Source organism: Pyricularia grisea (assembly GCF_004355905.1).
Source record: "Pyricularia grisea strain NI907 chromosome Unknown Pyricularia_grisea_NI907_Scaffold_7, whole genome shotgun sequence".
NCBI lineage: Eukaryota > Fungi > Ascomycota > Sordariomycetes > Magnaporthales > Pyriculariaceae > Pyricularia > Pyricularia grisea.
The window spans coordinates 2,087,155-2,106,803 of NW_022156720.1; the positions used below are offsets into that span (position 1 = coordinate 2,087,155).

The window sequence follows — 19,649 nt, forward strand, 5'->3', positions numbered from 1 at the left end:
GTCCAATTTGCTGGCAGCAAGTGTGGGTGGGGCTACCTCAGCAACCGCTGAATCAATTTAGTTTGTTTGTCGCGTGCATCACGAACACAGTCGCGTTGGTCCCGACACCTGCCACTATCGCTGTTTGTCAGTTGCATAATCCTAATTATCGTTTTTAGCTCTCAATGCTCTCAAATTTTAACAGCAAGACAGCCATTATTGGGTCGCGGGAGGAAACTTTTTTTTTTCTTTTTGGCTTGTAACAGCTGTGAAATAGTTCGAATCAATCATCGCGCTTTACGACTTTGACTAGCGCCACGCAACAAAAGACCGTCGTGACGTGTGATTAATTGCTTGGGGTCAACCTCTGCTCCCTAAAGTCACCCACTAGCTATCTGGTCTAGACAAGCGATAGGAGCTGTATAATTCTCGAGACCGCCGACTGATACCTCTGGCCTCTTGAACATTAAATGGACGATCACGATGTGCCCCAGGCATCGACAGCAGCAAAGCCAAAGAGGCCTCTGTTCAAAAAGCGCAAGGTAAAGTCTGCCTCAAAACCAGCACCGAATGCCACAGCCTCGGCGGAGCAGGGCGATGGGATCTCAACCACAATCAATCTGGACGATGATGAGGACGACGATTTGGACCTATTCAAGCGATCCAAAGACTTTTTCCCCGTGTTCGTCAAGGACCAAGAGGAGGAACTGGCAGCAGAAACACACAAGTTAGAAGAATCAAATGATCGAAAACGTCGGAAAATCTCGTCATCGGCAGATTGCGCATCTCCAAAGTCTGATCTTTATGATGTATCAGAGGATGAGAAGGAGCGCATTCGCATGAGGTAAGGATAGAGTCCACTCTCTAGGTACTTATCGCGCGTGATAGAATAGTACTTTGGAGCTAGATGGACTAATATACTACTGAACAGGCGAGATGAGAGACCGCTCACCCCACCACCGACAAAAGACAAGTCATTATTGAATTCTTCTGGGCGGCGATCCGGCCAGCGCGACTTGGGCAAGAGCAAAGCAACCGCCTCCCCCACCAGCGCAACACCATCGAGACGTGCACCTGCGAGACCAGCACCGAGCAGCTCCATGGTTATATCTGACTCGGATGACGATTATGTCCCCAGACCCACGGCTAGCAGGAAGCCGCCAGCGGGGACCAAGGATCCCGTAGGGTCGCCGACTCGCACGGAGCAGCAGGCAAACAATACAACCCCGATAGAAATAGACGATGATCTCGAAGAAGTCGCGCCAGCTACCGACGGCCCGGATGACGACGACAATGAGTTTGCGCACTTTGTCGTGGCCGCACGGGAGCGTCGGGAAAACCAAAAAGCCGCCCGCTCGGCGGCCGAATCGGCCAGTGGCACAAAGCCAATCGAGGAACGGACCATCCAGATCTTTGTGACGTCAAGGCTTCCTCCGCCCCAGATGAAGCCAGTGGTCTTCAACACGGTGATGCGCAAACCTATCAAACTACTCCGGGACACGGCCGTGGCGTTCTCGGCTTCCAGAGGCCGGCCACTGACCGACGAGGAGGAAAAGGGAGCGTTCCTGGTGTGGAAGGACAGCCGGCTGTATAGCTCCTCTACGCTCATGTCGCTTGGCGTAGTACCGGACGCACACGGCTGCTTTTCAAAAACGGGTCCAGGAAATGTAAACGACGGCGTGACGGTCGACGGCCAGCTCCATTTTGAGTTGTTCACCGAGGAGATCTACGCCGAGTGGATGCAGCAGCTGGAAAGGCAACGGCAAAAAGATCTGTACCAGACGATATCCGACGACGAGGGCGAAATCGGCCGAAATCCTACCATCGATGGGCAGGACGAGGCCCAAGTGCAAGATGGCAGGAGTTCTGAAAAGATTCGCATCTTCCTGAAAGCCAAAAACCTTGAGCAGGTCAAGGCATCAGCGAGGGCTGATACGGGTATTAGTGAGCTTGTTGCCGCCTTTCGCAATGTACGCAAGATTCCTGCCGACAAGGAGGTCATCATCATGTTTGACGGAGACAAGCTCGCCGAGGGTGACACGGTTGGGGATGCGGGGATTGAAGACAAGGACGTTGTCGATGTGCTCATCAAATGACGGAACGAATGATGCATCTGGCGGTATGATTAGCCATATTTACCATGTGTTTGGCGCCAGAAAATGTTTTAACGAAATGATACCCAAATACGATGATCAGAAAATACATGCGCATCTCATCTGCACATTTGATCGCAAGTCCTGACGAAAGATGAACTCGAATATTTTGATGTGTCGATTGTCTGTAGATAGATAATATTACGCCCAAACCCACAAAAAAAAACATCATTACCGAAACCGAAACGCCATATACTCCGTCATTCCATGCATACCAGACATGCCTTTACCAAGCTCAGAACCTCTCCTTTTGCCGAGCGCTGATGGTCCTGAGGTTGCCGTAGACTTTGCTTGGGGGCTTGCCAAGAATCAGGTCCACAATGCTCTCCTGAGCCATCCTAACGTTTCTGAAGCTACCGAGAATGTGGATCTAGATTATCGCCGTCGAGTTAGCCCCTGTAAGGATCGAATGTCAAGCGACAGAGGGACTTTATCATAATATAAACGTACCTTGCTGTCTGCCAGCACGATACGTGTGCGAGACGCATTCTCGATTGCAAACTTTGTCTTTCCGTCCTTGCCAGCAATACGACCAACACCACGAGCCAAATGGTCGCCGGTCAGAGATTTGACATCCTTGACTAAATTTTGAGGGTTTTTGATTAGCGCTCGGTTATGGAATTTAAACAAAAGGCGCCGCAACTTACTTTCAAAGGTTTGAATATACAACTCTGGTACCCTGATCAGGGCAATAGCATCCTGGACTTCGAAACCCAGAGTGTATGCCTTTACAAAGTCCTCTATTGGCGCAAATTAAAATCCGACCGTCAGAACTATGTGCGCATCCGGAAAGGCATAAATTAGGGCGTACATACCTCCTTTCTGTAGTGATCCAGCTTCGGTTGTGTGCTCTGACGTCCTCAGTTCGACGGCCTTTGTCCTCGTGTTCACGCGCCTAAGAGTCGCAAAAATATCTCCGAATCAGCGCTTGCAATTTCAAAGCAGACCTCAGCTCCCCGCAGTAGCAAGAGCCCCCAGGCACTAGTTGACTTACACCTGCAGCTTCAAGTGCTCAACCAGCGCCTCATATATCTGCGTCCAGTCCTTCTTGAGTGGCGTCATCCGATGCGGCGGGATGGGCACCTTCCTGGTCTCCTTCATGACCGACGGCCCGTCGTCCTTTGCCGCAGCGAACTTTGGCCTCGACTCCTCATCGACCGCCATCTCTGTGTTCTCTTCGGTAGGGGCAGCGATGTCGCCAGCAGCCGGCAGCGTCTGATCCGTCGTGTCCAGCATAAATTCCTCGGCCTGGTCAGCCTCGGCCGCCATGCTGCCGCCTTCGGCAACATGGGTGACGGCTGCGCCATCTTCGATGGCCGCTGTGGGCTTGACCGCTGTCGGGGCGGGCATCGTATGCGGTCGACTTCGGTCCAATGTAGCTTCGAATGTGTTGCAGAAGATAAAGCAGTTGTCGCTAATATTTGCAGAGTCCAAATCAAATTTCAAGATTTGTTTTCCCCGTATTTGCGAAAATGTAGGTACGAAGCCAAACTAATTTGCTCTTGTCCCAGCGCGCTACTGTTTGCGCCCCTCTCCAGAATTTTGTGTTTTCTCGCCCAAACTTTTCCCCCCACCAATCCCGAAAATCCTTTATCGATAAGCCTGTCGTTTTTTTCGCAAACCCCTGTCGCCAATCCGGCTCCACCGGGAAATAAGCCAAGCAGGGTGCCCCCAGACACTTCAGCGCGTCATAACTTTGCAAGTTAGACGAGCTCTTCATGCGCTGTGGAACGGTTCATGACGATTTTTTGCTTACCCATAATTGCTCAAGTAACCTAATCAACAAACAAACAACAGGCTTTTCGGATGACCTTAAAGCTTACAGCTCATATTTCAAGCCTGATCTGATGGTGGTCACAGGCATTTGAAGTCTTTAACCGCCTATACAGGTTCATCTTCCCAGAAGCAAGCAAGGTTGTGCGCCCAGTAGAGTCCAGAACGAGCCGGAAAAAAACCCCAACGTCAAAGCTTCATTCAACATGACGATCCGCGACCACCATGCCTAGTACATCCAACCCCCAACTAGGCCGCCAGCTCTGGGCGGCCATCCGGGATTCTATCGACGTTTCCTCGGTTTGGGTTCGGTTTCCAGTCAGGACACAGGCTGCGAGATCTCGCGTCCACCCTCGATCGGAACAAGTGCTGAGGTCGCTACAACAATCGCCATTTTCCTCCGCCAAACGATCATTTCACACCTCCAACACGACACGGCAACGGACGACATCTACGATTTACATGAAGCATTCGCCAGCACATATCAAACGTAACTGCACATCGGGAAGCTTGCTGCTACTGGGCCTGGAAAGCCCAACGAGCCCTTCGACGCAAGCGACAGTCACAACATGCGCTGGAGCAGCTGCGGACTCGGTTCTGCTAGCCTCTGGCGGCAACTCCAAGGCGAGCATAAGTGCACTGGCGCGCCAAGCATGGCGCCGTAACATACATACTGGCCGGGGAGGTCACCCAACCCCCCGTAATGACCAGTCAAAAGCTGGCAATGACGATGTCAAGTCATCTACTGGAAAGGATGGCGTTTCTGCGACAGGTTCAAAAGACAGTACCAGCTCTGTCAAGTCATCAGATCAGGCAACTCCAAGGCCAGACGTCAAATCAGAAGTAAATCCAACGACACACGAGGAAACTCTGACGGAATCCATGTCAAAATATTTGCATATGCCCAAGATGCCTCACAGGCCGACCAAGGAAGAGCTCCTCGCCGCAGCTAACGGCTTCTTTCAGCGTCTCAAGGTTCGCTTCAAATGGTTATCCATTAGGAGTATGCGTCCGTACAACGCCGACGAGTGGGGCGCGTTTGTATCTTGGTTCATGCTGGGTCACCTGGTTTGGATCCTAGTTGGAACAACTACCTTTTTCTCGCTGATCATCTTGTTTGTGAATACGGTCTTTGCACAAGGTATGTTACCCATTATCGTTTACTGAGTGGAATGGCTGTATTCCGCCACATGGTCCAAGTCAAGCCTGAAACTAACATCAATCCTTCTAGAAACCCTGGCAAAATGGATCGGTGACTACCTTACCCAATCTGCCGGCGTGACTGTGGTATTCGAGTCTGCCATCGTGCCCAAATGGAAGGATGGCGTAATTACTTTCCGAAACGTCTTCGTTTCACGCAGACCGGGACAGAGCAAATCTTCTGTCAAGAAAGGCTCCTCGACAAGTGCTGCTGCTGTAGCCGCGGCTAGACAAACTCAGCCTTCAGAGGAGGACGACGGTAACTACACGCAATTTGACGTCACTATCAACACAGTAAACGTCACTTTATCGTTCTACAAGTGGTGGAACGGCACAGGACTCCTGAAGGACGTTGAGGTCAAAGGAGTCAGGGGAGTAATGGATCGGACATCGGTTCGCTGGTCAGACGGGCCGCATGATCCTTTTTCGTATCGGCACGTTCACCAACCCGGTGACTTCGAGATTGAGAATTTCAAGCTTGAAGATCTGCTACTCACCGTGCACCAGCCTGGCGGGTTCCGCCCTTTCCCGGTTAGCATATACTCCTGTGAGCTGCCTCAGCTCAGGAAACAATGGCTGTATTACGACTTTTTGAACGCGAATCATTGCTCAGGCTCCTTTGATGGGTCGCTATTTACAATTCATCCTCGCCAAATACACGGAGTTCCCGCTGGTGAGGTAGGCGCATCTGCAGAGCATCTAGGCGAGGCTGGCGCCTGGAAGAAGTTCAGTAGAATACGTATAGATGGATTGAAGATTGATCACCTCAACAGGGGTGTTGAGGGCCCCTTTGGCTGGATATATGAGGGTAACGTGGATATAGTGGCGGATCTCATGTTCCCAGCAGACGAAGATGACTCCCTGGGCAAGGTCATGTCGGACTTTTACGATAAAATGGAGGATGCAGTCACAAAGAACCGGTACCTTCGGATACTGGACAAGAACCACAGGGGCGAGCTTGGGGAACGATTAAGCGAACGATTCTCAAGGCCTACTACAGTACCTGCGGTGGTGATGGAGGAATCCAAGGGCCATGTCTCCGACTACACCACTGCCGATGCCGACTTTGGCCCCTCATCGCCCTCATCGCGAACCGAAGAACCTCCCACACCTGAAGTTGCCAATGAAGAGGAGCCACCGCGCTACCTGGTGATGGATCTTCGCATTCACCTGAACGACGTTCGCGCCGCCGTCCCGCTCTTCACTCATGACATATCCTACATCTCACAGCCCCTGGTCCGGCCCATCGTGGCTTACATCAACGCCAAGCGCACCTACATTCCTGTCACGTGCCGTATAGTCAAACGCACCTCGGACTTTAATGGGTCCTGGACCATCTACGACAGCGGCTTGATGGATGACATGAGCGCCGAGGTATACGAAGCGTTTGCTCGGAATGTTGAGGACCAGCACTCGAGGGTCAGGAGGCTGAAGAAGGTCGGGTTCTGGACGCTAAGCATGGTTGTCCATGCGCTCCTCGCTGGCGTCGCGGGCGATTTAATATAAAAGAAAAAAAAAAAAAAGGGAGAACGGGTCCAGACCGGGTTCTGCGCTGTGTGAGGGTAAAACAGAACCAACACAACCCTCTTCTCAGTGACATTGTCTTCCTTGTGGAAGCTTCTTTTGTTCATGTATAACAACACACATATATATATACCTGGATTGTCACATATTTCTGTAGGATGGGTTATTAAAAGGAAATGATCAGCGCTTGTAGAATTATTTCATTCCCAATTTGCGGCTTTTTGGTCTGGTGTACAACGAAAATATTCAAATGTTTCCTGAGCGTCGACTTATTCTCCAAGTACTGGCCACGAAAATACGCAAATATTTCACCAATCCAGGCTGTCCATTCATAACCTCGGAATATTTTAACCAGTTCTCCTCTATTAATCTCGACAACGGGTAACACTCGCCCAATCTCCGCTAAATGCCTGACAAACAAAATCCCAGAAGAAAAAAATGCAATCTTGAACTCCCCTGGCCAATCTCGACATGTAAAAGCACGATGATGAAAGCTTCTTCGCATGCAGAAGCCCTTCTTCTCGTTTTGTTTTCCCTTGGCGCACTCGCAACCATGGTTCAACCCATCCACATTTCATCGAGGCTTGCAAGTCGTTTTCTAGCACAAACACCATTCGCCCTTTGAAGACAATCCAAATCGACCCTTGCGATTATCTCCACACCGCCCCCATATCCACATTAACAAAGACTCTTTCATTTTTCCCTTCCCCGGAAACGAGTCGAGTCGTCGACGCCACCTCGCATCGCGCGTTGATGGCCAGAAAAAAAAATATAGTCCCCCTGAGTGAGGACCGCTTTTTTTCCTCCCTTCAAGTTGCCCTCTGGATGTCTTGATCCCGCGCCAGTGGGCGCATGGGTAAGACAGATCCCGTGACTGATGATAAGTCTGCTTTTGGTGTTGCAGACCGGCTCCGAGTACCGAGCTGTGTTTGGCTTCCCCGAGACACAGTCTTTTCGCAGGGTTTTTATTGGCAGCAACGAAGCGAAGGGGGGAATATTGTATATTGAAAGGCAGTGAGGGGCCTTTCACATGAAGTCGTCGCTGTGTAATTTTGAGTCAGTATTTTTTTTTTCTTTTTTTTTTTTTTTTTTTTTGCTTGTTTCTTTTGACAGAATTATAGTTCATAGCCAAAAAGAAGTTCGACTTACTCTCCAAAGGTGTCCTCATACGAGTTGGTGTCAGTCACGCCGGCTCTGTTAGCCACCAGCGATGTCTTTGTCTTGGCAGCCTTGGTCTTCTTGGTGCCGGCGGCGGCCTTTTCCTGCTTCATCTTTTCGTTGCTGAGAGCCGTGAGCTTGCTCGAGATCTTCTTGATGTTCTCCGAGGGCATGTCGGTGCACAGCTGCCTGACGAACTCCTCCATGAAGTTGTTGTAGTGCGGCTTCCTGCCCGAGCTGGCCGTGATGAGCGGGATCAGGGCTTGGCGCATGTCCTCAAACTGCGTCTTGGTTTTGGGGTTGAAGATGGGCAGGTCCGACAGCTCGACCGTCTTGGACGGGTCCGAGGGGTCGATGCTGACGCTCGTGCTGGCGGCCTTTACCTTGCGGCCCGACGGCACGCCAATGTCGCCAAACAGGTCCTCGGCGTGGGCGAGGTCGGCCTCCTTCTCGGTGCGGCGGAGGCGCTCGCGGCGCTGCGCCTCGGTCTCATCGTCGCTCTCGTCCGAGTCGGCGGCCTCCTTGCGCCGCTGCTTGTGCTCGTTGATGCGAGCGGCCTTGGACTTCTTCTTGGCGGCCGCCTCAGCCTCTGCTTTGGCCTTGGCCTCCGCGGCCTTCTTTGCCTTTTCACGCTCTACCTCCGAGTCTTCGGCAGCGTCCCACGAGTCGAGAACCTGAGGAGAGGGTATGGGGTGTCAGCTTTTTTTTTGTGTGTTTCCTGTCTTCGGTGACTCATGTGCAGAGCACCATGACGGGCGACGCGTAACGTACATCGCTGTCGTTGGCCTCCTCGTCATCGAACTTGCGGCGCGGAGCCGAGACGGCAACCGCGGGAGAGGACTCTTCGGAGCTGCCGGAGGAGGACTCCTCATCTTCTTGTGCGATGGATGAGACCTAGTTAGTAGTGTTCGAGATGCGCAAAAAAAAAAAAAAAAAAAAAAAAAAAAAAAAAAACAGAGGCGTCATGAGGGGTTTTGCGCATTGCGCATATGTGTTGGTGGCTTGAGACAGTAAGTCAACTACGTAGTGATAATGGACTTACCCCACTTCTTGGTAGGCATTTTGATGATTTTGACTTGTGAAATATGTTTTCGAGGTTGATCGCTGATCGAAGTGGGATCGTGATGGGCTGTTGCGCCGGCAGTAATAAAAAAAAAGTCAGATGAGGTTGTAAAGGTAAGAGGGGCTTGAAGAGATGGTGTGAAAGGAAATGTGATTTGGGGATGAAAAATAGCGCGTAAACAGCAAACAAAAAAAAAAAGAAGAAAAAAAAAACAGGACACGAATGCAGGCCCCAAAGGCTGTCACAAACCTAAGTCAAGTCTTTTGTGCGTCAACTGCCCTGGCCCCAGCACTTTCTAATCCGTTCCGTTCAACGTATCACTATTTTTATTTTATTTTTTTCTACTCATTTCTTTCTATGCTCATCAGGAAATTTACCCCTCCATCGACAAATCACACGCCAAAATAGAAATTGCAGGGGGTGATCCCGCAACCTGGGCCGGCCACATGCCATGCCCCATCGATGCCCAAATATGCGTCATAGCACCGTTGACTTGCACTGAAGCGAGCCTGCAAGTGGTGGAAATCTTGACTTTCTTTGTCAATGCAATGTCACCCAAATGACCATAAAACACCTCAACCAATCATAATGAACTTGCTGTTTTCAGATGTTCGTTCCTTTCTATCATCCTATTCATTCTTTCGCCGCCATTCTACGATATGGAACGCACCTCCATCTCTCAATTTCCTTGGTTTGTTCAAATGTCAGTCAGCTTGTCGCATGCATGATTGACATCGTTGCAGCACTTTGCAGAGTCAAGTATTGATGTGAGCAATAAGACTGTTGCCGAAACCAAACTGTGCAAGCCAAGAAAGTCAATTCTGTTGCAACCGTGACCAACTGACATAGTTAACAGTGCAAATTGAGCTTGACTTACATATATATTTGGATATGTTAACTACGCCTAAGTGGTAGGCAACCGTTTAGTCGAAGGACGATGCTTGATGCATGCGGGCCCAGACCTTCATTCACGGAAGCGCTAACGACATGGGCCGTCTTTGACCTCATACCGGAGTGACTTCCGAACTATGTAAGGGGTTCAAAACACGACGAAGAAGTCATGGCTCTTTTTTTTATCTTTGCATCCCATACCCGGAGGCAAGGCCAAAAAGAAATAAATACCAAGAGCTTGGACAGTCCCACTTGATTGTGTCAGGGCTCAACGCACTTACTGTACAACCAGGCAGAGACTTTCAAAGGAGAAACATCTGCGATGTTGCCTATAATCGACAGAAGCCGCCAGCAAGATAATCCAACATCGCCTTGTTGTGGATACGGCCAGCGTCAGCCAAGCTCCCTTTCCTCTATAGCTAGCTAAGGTACCTATCTTGACTACATGGATGCCCATATTTGGCGTCAAAATATCGGGCAAATGGCAAATATTCAAATCTATCTGTTTGATAATTTCCAGTGGCGCCACTCGGGGTTTTTTCTGTAATTACTTCAGCGAGTTGACTCACTCACACTCATTGAGGCAATACGCTAATATTAAATTGGGCGATTTCAGCCCTACAAGTGGAAAATACGGAGTCATCCAACTCACCAACAGGGTGGACGAAAATCATCCGGGATGGGCAGGGCGGCTCTGCTCAGACCCAAACTTGAACCATCCAGGCTTTGCCAGGCCAAGTTGTTGTGTTGCGCTGGCATGCAATAGGACTGCTGTGCCACCTTATAATCTGACCCGACAAATCCCGACTCCCAATCACCGTCCATCGCCTAGCTCCCTACAACCCCCATTGATTATGCTCAGCTGACCTTACTTTAATACTCCTGCAAGCCCAGAATCAGGACTCAGGACTCCGTACAGCCTTGGCTCTCGGGCTTTGCGACAACGTCGTCTCGTCTCTTCCCGGTGTCGCTAGCATGTATACACAATTGGCGCCGTTGCATTTTCGTTTGGCAATGGTAGGCCTCGTAATTAGACCCGGTCTCTATTCGTGAGGAAGGGCTAGGCATATGATTGTTTGACGTCTTTGTTCCACGGCGCATTCCACTGCATGGTGCTTACACCCCAATATGGAATCCACCAATTGATATAAAGGCAATAAAGGCCCGTAGCTGACGGATGACTGCTTTGCTTATCCTGAGGCACATGCACCATATATCAAGCTCACCCACCTACTTACTACCTGCCTACCTTACCTACCTTACTTATCTCACCCTACTACTTCGTTTATCAGACGAACGTTGACATACCGTCTTGATGCTTGTTCATCAGGTCAATAACAAGCTTTGCTCAGCAAAGCAGTTCACACACCTTTCCAAAGTGGTGACGCCTGCTCTGTTCCACCAGGCCTCTTCTGTATACTCAACAAGCCTGCCTCGTCTGGTCGCTTCACCTCGCCTCTTTTCCACCACGAGCTCCGCGCAGCTCCGTGACTTTTTCCCGGTCAAGGAGACAGAGCATATCCGCCAGACACCGCCAACATGGCCGCACCACGGCCTGACGGAGAAGGAGATGGTGGATGTCGTCCCCGGCCACCGAAAGCCTAAGACTCTCGGCGATAAGTTTGCCTGGAGTCTCGTCCGCATATCTCGGTAAGAACTATATTTTTTTGTAGTCATCAATCTGCTATAATAGCAACGAAAAGAAAGTAAAACTGACAGTCAGGCTCTTCTGCATAGCTGGGGCATGGACAAAGTCTCAGGTCTCTCGTCGGAGCAGCAACAAATCAACAAGGGCAGTCCGACAACGTCAATCGTGGCAGCCAAGCCCCTGACTGAAGCACAATGGCTCAGTCGCTTCATCTTCCTCGAATCTATCGCAGCGGTTCCGGGCATGGTGGCCGGCATGCTGCGACACCTCCACTCGCTCAGGCGCCTGAAGCGCGACAATGGCTGGATCGAAACGCTGCTCGAGGAGGCTTACAACGAGCGAATGCACCTCCTGACCTTTCTCAAGATGTGCGAGCCGGGCTGGCTCATGAAGATACTTATCATCGGCGCCCAGGGCGTCTATTTCAACGCCATGTTCGTCGCGTACCTCATCAGCCCCAAGATTTGCCACCGCTTCGTCGGGTACCTCGAGGAGGAGGCCGTCCACACGTATACTAGGAGTATAGAAGAGCTGGAGAGGGGGGACCTGCCCAAGTGGTCCGATCCGAAGTTCCAGGTTCCAGAAATTGCCGTGTCGTACTGGCGCATGCCAGAGGGCCACAGGACGATGCGAGACTTATTGTTGTACATCCGAGCCGACGAGGTGAGTTTTTTTCCCCCGGTTATTAATGTTAGCCTCAAATTATCCATAAAGTATGAAACAGTATGCTGATGTTATCGTTTCTCCTAGGCGAACCATCGTGGTGTCCATCACACCCTCGGTAATCTGAACCAAGTTGAGGACCCTAACCCGTTCGTCAGCGACTACAAAAATAACAGGCCGCGGCCTGTTGCAGCATCACGGCCAGAAGGGTTCGAGCGGGAAGAGGTTATTGGCAACGAGGTTATCGCAAAGGATCTTGTCGGAAAGGAGATTATTGGGAAGGAGGTTTCTGTTTGAAAATTTTGACACCACGCAAGAAAATGACTGACTCGAAGAGAAGAAGAAGAAGAAGAAAGCATTTGGTTGTTTTGGCACAACAGACGACATCCAAAGGTGTCTGTCTTTTTTTTCGGTTGTATACCCAAGTCTGTGTAGCTCTCCATATTTTGTAACATATGTATTTTGTTTATTTGCCCCTGTTCACTTGAGGACTCGCTGACTTTTCCACTCAAAAAAAAAAAAAAAAAAAAAAAAAAAAAAAAAAAAAAAAAAAAAGCCAGCAACTATTGATGCTAGTTATGGCAGTGTTATGGTGGTATTGGTCAGGTAACCCAATGCCCTCGAAAGAGTTGTAATTCTCATTGGGAAAATAAAGTCACACGGAATACAACCCCGGGCATCTTCGCTTCGGAACGCAACCGTTCGGCGAACTAGGTGTGTCGTGAGCTTGGCTCACTCTCCCCACAACTGGGGTTCAACAGCACGCTAACGGGTGTGGATGTGAGTCCAGTTGGAAGGAATGGAAATGATTTCAGACAAACGAGGGATAAGGAGCATTAAGGTTCACCGCAGCCCTATGACTGCCGACGTCTACCAATCTGCAGGTTCTTGGTCATCGGGCTACAGTACATGGATGGCTTCGCACCCCCCCCGTCGGGTTGTGATCACCATCAGCGGCGGCATTGTAGCACGGCCCGCGAGTAGCACAGCCCCGAAGCACAGCCTCCCGTTCGATCCAACCTAGCCTGTCTGTAGCGTGCAGTTACTTTCAATCGGGCGAAAACCTTGAGCAAGCCTCTTGTGTTTACCGACAATCGGTAGCAAACCGGCACCGTAGATAGTTTGTACCACGTATACAAAATGTTGCGTACCTGGCTTGCTGGTGAGTTTTCGGGTCCGCTTGCTACAAAGTAGACTTGGTTGATCAACAGTTTTAACTGGAGCCAAGCTTGTTAATCTATTTCCGTCACATGTTGCCGGGTTTGATTGGATGAAATCCGTCAAAACCATGGATGATGTGAGACGATGGTTGAGATATGGATCGATGAGGAGGGGTTAATGCTGTGCGAGGCGACGGCTGTTGAATGAACCGAAAGGAGTAGACATTATAATTCTGTGCAAAAATATCGGATTGTTTCCTCTTTCCTGGAACTCCTCGCCGGTTTGTTAAACTCTACCGTATGATCGATGATGGTCTTTTGTAATGAAAGGAAACCTTGTCTGCTAATAGTAGTAGGTCGGTGAAAAAGATGTATCGCGTTAAACCCAACGGAGTACCTTTGGTACGGAATATCGTATCCTCTGGTGGGGTTCCCCCAAGCAGCCAAGTTACCACCAGCGTGGAGGGACCTTGTTGCGGAGGGTAGCTTGGGTAGGTACCCACCTCGGTAACTGCCAAACTTCGAGCGCAAATGAGCTATTCGACGCGAGGGACACACAGTGCATAAATTCCTTGTCGCATGGGCGCAAACTGTGCTGCAATCATTCACCACTCTGTTTCTGTACGATTAGTTTCAGAGATGGCCAAGCGCAGCGAGAAAAGTAGACAGGCAGGTCGATCTCAGCGAGACCGACCGATTTGATGTTTTCTTTGCTACCCTTTCATTGTAAGGACGGAGTAAGTTCTCCGTATCATATTCATGTTATATCCAGTGCCACCCTGGCAAGTCTCGGCCAACAATCCACGGTACTGTATACTCCCATGTACTGTACAGTATAAAAGTTCATCGAATGTTGCGGACTTGGACATGGACAGTGATTGAATGTTTTTACGCGGTACAATATCTTGACTAAAACAGGGAGAAATTTACAACTACCACGCAGTATATTACCATGGAATTCTTCGAGACGTCTCGGTGCAACCATCAATTTAATGATTGATTTTTTCTCATGCAATCGTCCGCACCCCTCTTGTTCCTGACAACGAACCATTATCGCCGACACTGCCTCCGTGTCATCCTAGGTGATATCACGACACGACCCGTCGTCCGGTCCCTGACTTGATCTAGTTTCGGCGTACAACTATGCTTGTCAAGCTACCTAGGAGCGAGCATTACACAGCTCACGAATTGGAAGCAGGCACCAGAAGATGATCACCGTAATTCCAGGATGCCAGGATGTTTGTGCGAGTTCAAAAGATTTAAAAATATCCTTCTATGGTAGAAACACCTAAGGTAGGTATGTACAGTAGGTATCCAAGGACCTGACCTAGCAGAAACACATTGTTCTGAAACCGGCTTAATGAATTAAATCTTTTACTGGCACTGACGCTGTCACATTCAGGGTCAAGGCAAACAAGCGACAGCCAAGAAAATAAATTGGTTGTACACTTCCCATTGCAAGATAACAACAAAAAGAAATAACGGTGTACATGCATAGAACCCATACGGTGTAGGTAGTAGATCTAACCCACTCAACACAGGACACGCGAATTTGCTAGTTGCAGTACCAAAAATAACTGCTTCTGCCTAGTTCCATCTTTGTACTCCGTAGCCTCGACCAACGTTAGCCCGGCAGCCGCCGCCGTTGTGAAATATCTGCCCACCTACCTAGGTAGCTTGGTAAATATTTAGTACGAATCAGATCACTGGCTACCGGTCTAAAAATCCGTCATCCAGGGTTGTCGGGCACAATTACGTCTGGTTGTATTTGGTAGAACCGAAAAGGCACGCATCCACCCACTTTCTTGCTGCTCATCATCAATTGAAAGTGACCTGGCGTGTTGCCTCAATTTCCAATTTGGTAGATCTCCACCCACAGGCCGTGTTTCGACCAATCGTGCCCTACCGCATACTGCGCTGGTCATAGGTACGTGCCTGTCTGCTTGCCTACAAGTACATACCTGCACCAGCTTGAACAGGTCGTCCCAGCCCACCCAGCAACTTTAAGGTTCCTCCTCCATTTTTTTGCTTGCGGATCTTAATCCACCACCACAACCCCTCGAATCGGGCGCTTGTCGCAACGGCTACCTTAGTCAAGACAAGATTGTATCGCAGCGTACCTGATCGCATTTATCTACGTTAAATTCAAATCGCATTGATAAATAATCATATCATACATCACTTTGTTTTCTCCACCATCCCTACTCGAGGCCGACCACGGGATTTGCCTCTCTATCCCAAACACGGCTTCTCTATTCCCATCGTCGCGGGCAGTTCCCTGCCAACCCCGGGACCGATTTGATTGGTTTTGCCCTGCTGTCAGCTCGCCAAAATACACAGCCCCCCACACCCGCTAGGCACTGCCACCACACCACGAAGGCTGACTCGTTTTCTGCCTCGTCTTGGTCGAGTCTTGTCTTGCCTGGCCCATTTTCGTCCGCCCGCGTTTTGCGTCTGGTGCAGGTTAGGTTCCAACCTCAAGAATAGGCAAAAGCTCTTGCTCCGCTGTGTGCGCGCGCGACTTCTCCGTCATCACCTCTGGTGAGCCCGCTTTGCACAGCGCCGAAACACACCTTACGCCCATCCATTCCAACAGTTACGGTGCGCAGCACAGCACAGCACAGCACAGCGCGGCACCAAATCGCACCACCCACTACCACCACATAGAGTTACCTACCTACCTATCGCCATGGATCAGTTGCAGCACCACCCGGATCCCGGGCGCGCTCGGTCGCCGTCAGCCGCCAGTACTGTCGCTGCTTTCCAGCAACAACACCAGGAACACCCGCAGCCTCATATAAGAAGCCACTCGCCGTCGCCTGCGCCTCAGTCATTCTCGAGCCCCCAACATACTGGTCTCGGGCTTGCTATCGACCACTCGCAGTCTTTCTCGGGCTTCAACCCCAATCCCAGCGACTTCCTCAACCCCCAGCCGTCTCAAACGTTCCCAGGCCAGGGCCAGCTACCCCCCTCTCCCTTCGACGCGACTCAGCCGTTTGACACCAACAACCAGGCCCAGTCAGGATATTCACAAGAATTCTTGAATAATAACACCAACTTTGGCGGTTCTGACTTTTCTCTTTTCCCTCCCGCAACAACAGAACAGCTCAGCACGCCCTTATTTGTAACGGGCGATAATCAGCAGCAGCAGCAGCCACCCCAACTCAGCACCCCAGACCTGAATATGAGCACGTCCCAAGTTCACCATAGCCCGACACCTCCCCACCATCTGAAGCCGGAACCGCATCAACCCGGCTCTGCCCACCAGTCCCCGTCATTCAACCAGCACCAGTTCTCATCGCCGCCCAGCCGTCACTCGCGGAATGCCTCGCTAGGTCCTGAGGCGGCTCTGCTACCAGGACAGGTCGACTGGAGCGGTACTCAGTTTCAGGGACACAGGCGCACCCCTTCAGAGTACTCGGATGTGTCATCCGTCGCTCCATCGCCCAACCTTGTCAGCCATGATAGCTTTGATCATATCGAACATAGCCCGATGCAACGGCCCGTCGATACGCCTGGTCTATACCAGGAGCTCCACGGTCTTGGTAACTTTAGTCTCGCCGATCCCCCGCCTTCTCACAGCCCTGATCTAAGAGGCAGGAGTCCGTCGCACAGCCCAGCAATCTCCCCGAGGGTCCTGCCACAGCAATTGCCCGACATGACCCAACCCAACAGTAGCTTCATGCTTCAAGGCCAGAACAATGGCTTTGGCACCCCCCAGATTGCCCTGCAGTCCTCCGAGGCCTTCCCTCAACTGCCACAGCATGGCTTGGCACAGATGTCGGCGCCGACCATCAATATCGATTATGCGCCGACCAACCTGAGAAACTTTGAGGGCCGACCGATGATGGACTCTGATGCGCTGACCCCGCCGGATAGAGGTTAGTGGGGTTCCTGCTTGTTTTGCTGCGTTGGTGTGGCTAAGCATCCACTTGTCGCGGCGAGAATGAATCGATGCTAACATGAAAGCTTATACTTCAGGACGCGTGAGAAACCGTCCACGTGCTGTCACGGACCCTTACGCCAATGGAAGCACCGCGCCTATTCCGCGACCTCTTGGTACAGCCAGCTTGTCTCCCAGCCCAGGGCTGTCATCAAGAGACTCGTCGCGCTCCTTGTCACCACTAGATCGCTCGATACCACCAAATAAGAGGCGTCAATCCACCTCTGCAGTGCCCAATAACGTCATGGCACTACGTCTGGCGGACCCTGAATTCGCCGCTCAAGGCAGTGGAGACGGGACTGCGGCGGGCGGCGGGCCGAAGCGGGTCCAGAAACACCCCGCAACATTCCAGTGCTCATTGTGTCCGAAACGGTTCACTAGAGCCTACAACCTTAGGAGTCATCTGCGTACTCATACCGACGAGAGGCCATTCGTATGTACGGTGTGTGGTAAGGCATTTGCTAGGCAGCACGACCGGAAAAGGCACGAAGGCCTGCATTCTGGAGAGAAAAAGTTTGTCTGCAAGGGCGATCTTAAAGCCGGTGGTCAATGGGGTTGTGGGAGAAGATTTGCCCGTGCCGATGCGTTGGGTAGGCATTTCAGGTCTGAGGCAGGTCGTATTTGCATCAAGCCTTTACTGGATGAGGAGATCATGGAACGGCAAAGAATCTGGCAGGAGCAGCACATGCAGGCGGCGCAACATCAACAGCACATGATGATGCCGCCTCCAGGAATCGACCCCAACACCGGATATCCAGTCGACGCTGCTGGTAATTACTCATTACCGGCCGCGATTCTTGCGCAGTACCCCGCCCTTGCTCAGATGAACTGGGGCACAGCCGGTGGTGGCATCGACGGCGGATCTGGCATCGAGGATGACATTTCAGGACGCAGTAGCTTTGATGCCAGCGATTACGACGATGCCGACGATGGCGGATATGTGTCTGGACCCGGAACCGGGTTTGGTCAAGGCGGCATGAACGAGGGTTTTGGCGAGATGGGATACGCAAGTGACTACGGCGGACGCTAGTCTTGATGACAATTTGACATGAAATGCCTGGATACGCTCAGACATTTGACGAACGGCGGGATTGTTCTATTTTACGACTACTCTGATGCCTACAGTACCTGGACGGTCATTTTACGTTTGGATAACGATGTTTGATTTTTTTTTTAGCATTGTGGAGCTCTCAGCCATTCCTGGTTGCGAATTCTCGAGAGGGCTTGATACCCCCCTGTGATGGTTCCACGGATCTGCGATTCCTTGTTCCTTTATTTTCTTATTGTTTGTTAAGCTTTGTTTTGGGTGGTTTGCCCTGGCTGAGCATAACGACCTTGATGGTTTGCTTATGTACTTTTGCGGGGCTCGGATTCCATTTACCTCTTATACCTTTTTCTCGCGTTTGTCCCGTTGTTGATCTTTTTTATATAGACGGCATTTCTTGGAATGCCACAGAGATACCAATCCTGTTCGAGCCATTTTCTGCATACATGTACCGCCTGGCTGTGAAAGGTTATGTTTTGGTTCTGCTCAGAAAGAGGGGTTCGACAAGCCAACTTTTCCAATTTAATGTTTGCTGTGTAATGTGCGTTATGTCTTGGATTGCATTCATAGTTAAGGCCACACGGATATAATGGATTTAATGGCGAGGATCAAGGCGAGTTTCAAGTCCGAGCACTTACAAATACATTAATCCATTGCCGATAACAGAACACCATGAGTTCGGCTGCTTTGACTGTTCAAGGATGTTGTGGGCCTGGCATGAAGGTATTACAAATCCAGACCCGACGACCCGACTATGTTTGGCATATGTAGCTCAATATTACCCCATTTTGATGGATTGTCTTTGATGTCAGGTCCAGGCTATTTCAAATCAGATACTAGGGTACCTAATGCAGTGAATGCGACTTCGTAGTATCTACCAACTTAACGGCATCTCGATAGATGGCAGGATTGGTAAAAAACATTGAGTTGAAGATGACTGAAAAGGTAGTTGAACTTGAAAAAGGAAACTTGAGTTAAGGATGCTAAATATAAGTTGAGTTATACTATTCGGCCATCATGAGCTTAAGTTCTTGTTTACCAATCCTGATGCGCAGTAAAATATGGGTACTTACACCCCACCCACACACACGCACACACACAGTAGTAGCAGGGCTGCTTATACATAGATAAAGGCCACCATCTTCCCGGTGATGATATATCTCCTTGGGATATCTTCTTGTTTCTATCCTTCTTACTAATCCGTCAGTACCAGCCAACTTGACCCAAAGATCCACAATTGTATCCATTCGCTCATTCGCTAGCAAGCTATACTAAATATTTCCCGCAAAAAAAAGGGGGCTCGCCCTGGCCCCTCTTGAAATCATCACCGCTTACATCGCCGTTGGTCACCTGTGACCAGATCGGACTTAAATAGTCAACCAGTCTTCTTCTCTTTTTTTTTCAAACCAAAGAAAATCCCACTCACCTCGTTTGCCATCTCCCTTGGTC

At 50.4% G+C, this 19,649-nt stretch overlaps 6 protein-coding genes across 6 annotated transcripts; 4 read left to right on the plus strand and 2 right to left on the minus strand.

Moving 5' to 3' along the window:
- Positions 1 to 449: 449 nt before the first annotated feature.
- On the plus strand, positions 450 to 2,075 carry PgNI_09626 (uncharacterized protein; the record flags this gene model as incomplete). The annotated part of the gene is made up of 2 exons (XM_031129608.1): positions 450 to 823; positions 911 to 2,075. The coding sequence occupies 2 exons, from the start codon at positions 450 to 452 to the stop codon at positions 2,073 to 2,075; spliced, it is 1,539 nt and encodes a 512-aa protein (XP_030977899.1).
- PgNI_09627 (uncharacterized protein) lies at positions 982 to 3,647 on the minus strand. The gene is made up of 5 exons (XM_031129609.1): positions 3,127 to 3,647; positions 2,948 to 3,027; positions 2,780 to 2,872; positions 2,583 to 2,713; positions 982 to 2,502 (listed from the first exon to the last, which is right to left on the minus strand). Exons 1-5 carry the CDS (start codon positions 3,480 to 3,482, stop codon positions 2,368 to 2,370), a joined length of 795 nt encoding a protein of 264 aa, XP_030977900.1. The 5' UTR covers positions 3,483 to 3,647; the 3' UTR covers positions 982 to 2,367.
- A 219-nt stretch (positions 3,648 to 3,866) lies between these two features.
- On the plus strand, positions 3,867 to 6,684 carry PgNI_09628 (uncharacterized protein). The gene is made up of 2 exons (XM_031129610.1): positions 3,867 to 5,046; positions 5,137 to 6,684. The coding sequence occupies exons 1-2, from the start codon at positions 4,131 to 4,133 to the stop codon at positions 6,609 to 6,611; spliced, it is 2,391 nt and encodes a 796-aa protein (XP_030977751.1). The 5' UTR covers positions 3,867 to 4,130; the 3' UTR covers positions 6,612 to 6,684.
- Positions 6,548 to 9,078, minus strand: PgNI_09629 (uncharacterized protein). Its single transcript, XM_031129611.1, has 4 exons — positions 8,830 to 9,078; positions 8,559 to 8,662; positions 7,779 to 8,461; positions 6,548 to 7,671 (listed from the first exon to the last, which is right to left on the minus strand). Exons 1-4 carry the CDS (start codon positions 8,846 to 8,848, stop codon positions 7,656 to 7,658), a joined length of 822 nt encoding a protein of 273 aa, XP_030977638.1. The 5' UTR covers positions 8,849 to 9,078; the 3' UTR covers positions 6,548 to 7,655.
- A 1,616-nt stretch (positions 9,079 to 10,694) lies between these two features.
- On the plus strand, positions 10,695 to 12,525 carry PgNI_09630 (uncharacterized protein). Its single transcript, XM_031129612.1, has 3 exons — positions 10,695 to 11,391; positions 11,479 to 12,052; positions 12,140 to 12,525. The coding sequence occupies exons 1-3, from the start codon at positions 11,057 to 11,059 to the stop codon at positions 12,347 to 12,349; spliced, it is 1,119 nt and encodes a 372-aa protein (XP_030977860.1). The 5' UTR covers positions 10,695 to 11,056; the 3' UTR covers positions 12,350 to 12,525.
- A 2,520-nt stretch (positions 12,526 to 15,045) lies between these two features.
- PgNI_09631 (uncharacterized protein) lies at positions 15,046 to 18,846 on the plus strand. The gene is made up of 2 exons (XM_031129613.1): positions 15,046 to 17,093; positions 17,194 to 18,846. Exons 1-2 carry the CDS (start codon positions 15,902 to 15,904, stop codon positions 18,183 to 18,185), a joined length of 2,184 nt encoding a protein of 727 aa, XP_030977858.1. The 5' UTR covers positions 15,046 to 15,901; the 3' UTR covers positions 18,186 to 18,846.
- The last annotated feature ends 803 nt before the right edge of the window (positions 18,847 to 19,649 follow it).